Consider the following 5,000-nt stretch of genomic DNA (forward strand, 5'->3'; position numbering starts at 1 on the left):
CTCTCTCTCTCTCTCTCTCTCTCTCCTTCTTTTTCCTTGAAAATTAGTAATAAAAAAGTAATCAAAGTCTTTATTCTTTAGTTGATACCGAGGCTCTTTGAAGTGGGGTTTTTTGGATCAGGGACAAAATATTTTCTCACGTTGATACTAGGCAAAGTTTTACGTCATCCAGGCAAAACAATTATAAGGGACAAGGGATAATGGATTATTATTATTATTATTATTATTATTATTATTATTATTATTATTATTATTGTGCCAACGTATATGACAGAAGTATGACTTGATTTGGGATACATTATTTTGACAATATACCGTATAATGTAGCCATTTGCAAAGAGAAATTGCACATTTTTTATAGTCCTTTGACTGAATAAAGCATGAGATATTCAACTGTTTGTGGATAACATGACAGTTTAATAGTTCAAATATATATATATATATATATATATATATATATATATATATATATATATATATATATATATATATTAAAAGTCTAGATATATTTAATGTTCTTGATTAATGTTCTTGATTAAATGTAACTAAAAGTTTTCATAGTCCATAACAAAATATATTTTCTACAGAACAAATACCTAATTGAAAAGAAAAAAAATATACGCATCATCCTTATTCCATTTTTAATGATTATAAAACTTCTTTTACGATTTAGTCGAACTCCATCAGACCACTAACACAAAAGAGACCAATCCTATGCAATCCTTGGTTGGAAAACATTATACGAGCGAGATAAGATGACTCTAAAAGTGGTTGTTTCCCTAGATCGAGTTAGGGATAATCTCAGCAAATGTGGTGACAGCCATTAAATCCAAGGGGTATAAAATATTCTTTAAATAAGATGCCCTTTTAAAATACCCAAAAGGGTATGAAGAGAGATTAATGATTTCAGTTAGAGGAAGTCCATAGATAACGTGATGCTTAACGACCAAGTAAATGCCGCGTAAATATTTGATGGCCTTCTTAAACTAGTTCATTAAGTAGTGCCTTAAAAAAAAAAGAGAGAGAGAGAGAGAGAGAGAGAGAGAGAGAGAGAGAGAGAGAGAGAGAGAGAGATTAAGTACGGAGGTTTTAATGAGAGTCATCGCTTGAATATTATTATGGAATTATTCAAAAACTTTTCAAAAAATGTAGAATCTACGACCCGACAAAAAGACTGAGAGAGATAGATAGATAGAGAGAGAGAGAGAGAGAGAGAGAGAGAGAGAGAGAGAGAGAGAGAGGTGTTAAATTAGTAAGAAGTCATCAAGTAAATATTCATTTAAAGACAACGCATGTTTAGCATAAACGCCATATAACATTTTCATAAGACGTAGGCGGCTTTGTAACATCCACCAGGCTACCCCTTCTCACATTCAGTCAGTGGAAACTCGATGATCTTCGAAATACACTGTTCAGTGACTGCTTCATTCCCTTTACTGGTGAGATTTGGATTTCTCACTATTCTTGGTGCTCCCAGACCAATAATTATCATGCTGAAAGAGGCTGTGGAATCGATACCTTCATCCTGTCTGGTTAGTGGTGTTTGTGTGTGTGTATGTGTTTGTGTGTGTGTTTGTGTGTGTGGAAAGAGTCTTGGGGGAGGTGTGGAAGGGGAGGGGGGTTGAAGGGGCATGGCCCTGGGGATTAATATGAAGCCGAGAAACACATTACCAGGAGTTAACATTTAGCTTCTAAATGAGTTACTCGCCTCTTCCCTCCTCTATAAGATTAAAGCATTGCCTACAAATGTGTAACTTTCGTAATAGACTCGGTTCCTCCGATAAGAGAATTATCACTTCACAAACATCAAGGAGTTTAGTTACGTTCAAATTTCTCTTCTTCTTTACAAGATACGAATGGAAAATCCTGTTTTTATTTTCCCCTAATAAATAAATAATTTCTTTATACAAATAAAGGAATTGGATTATTCCAAAGTTTCTCATTGCTGATACTTAAAAAAAAGAAAAATTCCAGTTTTTATTTGTTTTTCGTTCATGAAATTAAAAAATCTATAATCGCAAACTATTAATAATTTTGATATGACTTCTGACAATAAACAAAACACTCTTCATAACAGACAGTAATCTCCTTATACTAAGAGAATTTACTCCCAGCTAAATCTCAGGGATTACCATTAACATAATTAATAGTTACACATGGCTTCCTTAATATGCTTCATTATAACTCTAAATATTATGAACGCGTCAGTTATTCCTTTTGGAATTGTTGCAGCAAAACGACTTAGAAGCTGGTTAATACGGTCATTGTGACCTGAATTATTTTTAATTTGCAGTTTGAGCTATTTTTATTTTTCATGTCGAGAAAAATAAAACTGGAGTTTAAGACAGATTAATTATTAAATAAAGCCAAAAATTATCACTCACTAAAGATAAATAAGTTGGGATATTACTCAAGTTTTAATGCGAATTATTTTTATTTATAAAATCGAGAACAATAAAACGAAAGTTTCATATAAAAAAATGAATTAAAAAAAATATTGATCTCCATCATTAAAGACATGAGTAAAGAAATAAATATAAAGTGAAAAATTATTACACAAAAAAACAACTCACTTTCCAGAGAAAAGTCTACATAAAGTTATATATGAAAAAAAAATTATATAAGAAAATATTTTTCTTATATTTTTTTATGATTTAATCCTTAAAAAAAAGCAAGTATATCAAAGGCATGTTATGAAATATAATGGCTAAGATGTTTTTGTGGCTACATTATATAACCAATTTTTTTATCATTATTATTATCATTTGATTCTGCGAGATTCTTATATATATATATATGGAGATTCTATATATATATATATATATATATATATATATATATATATATATATATATGTGTGTGTGTATATATATATATATATATATATATATTATATATATATATATATATATATATATATATATATATATATATACATATATTATTATATATATATATACAATGTTTTATATTGATTTTAAGAAAATTTCACTTGATAATATTTTTACTGATTGCAGAGTTAATATATTCTATATAAAAGGAAGCCTTCAATCATTCAGAGAAGATTCTCGCATAACTTGCCAAAAATATCAACTTTGACTCTCTCTCTCTCTCTCTCTCTCTCTCTCTCTCTCTCTCTCTCTCTCTCTCTCGTAAAACTAAAATTAAATGGAAAAGCTTTTACCACCAACAATTAGTTTTACGTCACGAACACAATGCATTTTGCAGAACCATTCTATCTCATCTAACTGACTGACATTTTCCTTATTCTTCGAAACCCTGTAGCTTCAAAATTCCCTTTTTGGACGAAAATGCAGAGTTAAGCCATTAACCTAACGATAAGCATATACTAAATGAGAGCCCTAAGCCTGAGGAATATAGGCCCAGCCACGTCAAGCGTGCGACCAAAAACTAAAATCCCTTAGTAAGTGTCACTTGAAAACCAACTGAATTTGATCTTTTGGTGTGTAGATTCTATCAGCACGAGCTATCAGCCAGACAGAAAAGCACAGTGTAACAGACCGCAGCCGGGGGCTTTGTCACATGCAGACACTCATGCATAATGCAGATTCGCTTGTAACAATGCATGCACAAGGCCTCTGCTGCAACTGCCATGCATGTATGCACGAATGCACGACCTGCATTCACGTGGTTCCCTTTGACAGTGGAATTTGTTGGAAGGTCGATTACAGATCATTACCAATAGATATTACTGTTTTCTATAAAGCTGTCTCTCTCTCTCTCTCTCTCTCTCTCTCTCTCTCTCTCTCTCTCTCTCTCTCTCTCTCTCTCTGCACGAATGCACAAGCTGCTTTCACGAGGTTCCTTTGGGTGGTGGAATTTGAAGGAAGGTCTTTTGTGCAGGCTAAGTTTACGAGTCATTAAGGTTCATTATCAATAAATTTTACCAAGTTTCCTATCAGAGCTGCTCTCTCTCTCTCTCTCTCTCTCTCTCTCTCTCTCTCTCTCTCTCTCTCTCTCTCTCAGAGTTAAAGTTACGTTTTATCATAACAGCTTTTCATCACTTTCCCTTACAAAAGTATACAAAGCCTTTCTTTCTTTTCACTCTGCATGAGCAGTATTTTAGACAATCCTCTCTCTCTCTCTCTCTCTCTCTCTCTCTCTCTCTCTCTCTCTCTCTCTCTCTCTCTCTCTCAGGATCAAGGTTGTGGTTTATCATAATAACTCAAAAACTTTTAATTTCTAATGTAACATCGAAGAATGTACTTACTTTGGGAAATAAATTTTTCATCATTGCAATTCAATGTATTTTCATCACTTTCCTTACAAAAATATTCGATTCCTCTCTCTCTCTCTCTCTCTCTCTCTCTCTCTCTCTCTCTCTCTCTCTCTCTCAATACGGAATACGGAAGGATGTATCCCCACACTCTGTGCCATTAATTCCTTTCACTGTAATTCTCTCTCTCTCTCTCCCTCTCTCTCTCTCTCTCTCTCTCTCTCTCTCTCTCTCTCTCTCTCTCTCTCTCTCTCAATACGGAGGAAGGAATGTTTCCCTCACACTCAGTACCATTATTGACATAATTACGAAACAGAACGAATAATTAGACTCACTCGTGAGTCAATGAACAAAAACACTCAAACGAACACTCACTTTTCCTCTTCTGGCGGCGTTTCTTGAAAGATCGCTTCTGTCCCTCGAGAAAGCTCTTATCTTCCCAGAGGAACAGGCTCTTCTCTCTCTTGTCCGGTTTATGCACCCCATCTTCCACTGCCTCTCCTCCCACCCCCTTCCGTCTGGAGTCCCAGACGCCCCTCCTTTGAAACGAATTCGCGAAGACCGTCATTAATTTCCCGGAAGTCTCCGACGACCTCCAGTTTTCAATATCACCCTCGGTGGAGGCCAGGCGCCCCGGGGAATCCTGCTCTTCCTCCTCATCCTCCTGGTCGTCTCCCCCCTCCTCCTCCTCCTCCTCCTCCTCCTCCTCTTCCTCCTCCTCCTCCCTGGCAATTCTGAAAACTTCTTCTTTCGGGATGGCCAC

At 35.0% G+C, this 5,000-nt stretch overlaps 1 protein-coding gene across 1 annotated transcript in view; it reads right to left on the reverse strand.

Annotated features, from left to right (window-relative positions):
- Positions 1-5,000, reverse strand: part of LOC136854930 (nephrin-like) — a 57,110-nt gene that overhangs the window by 52,083 nt on the left and 27 nt on the right. The window contains 1 exon segment of the mRNA XM_067131465.1: positions 4,613-5,000. This exon segment is cut by the window's right edge and continues 27 nt beyond it. Within this exon segment, the coding sequence (XP_066987566.1) occupies positions 4,613-5,000 (388 nt within the window).

The sequence above is a fragment of the Macrobrachium rosenbergii genome, chromosome 30 (genome assembly GCF_040412425.1).
Source record: "Macrobrachium rosenbergii isolate ZJJX-2024 chromosome 30, ASM4041242v1, whole genome shotgun sequence".
Classification (NCBI taxonomy): domain Eukaryota; kingdom Metazoa; phylum Arthropoda; class Malacostraca; order Decapoda; family Palaemonidae; genus Macrobrachium; species Macrobrachium rosenbergii.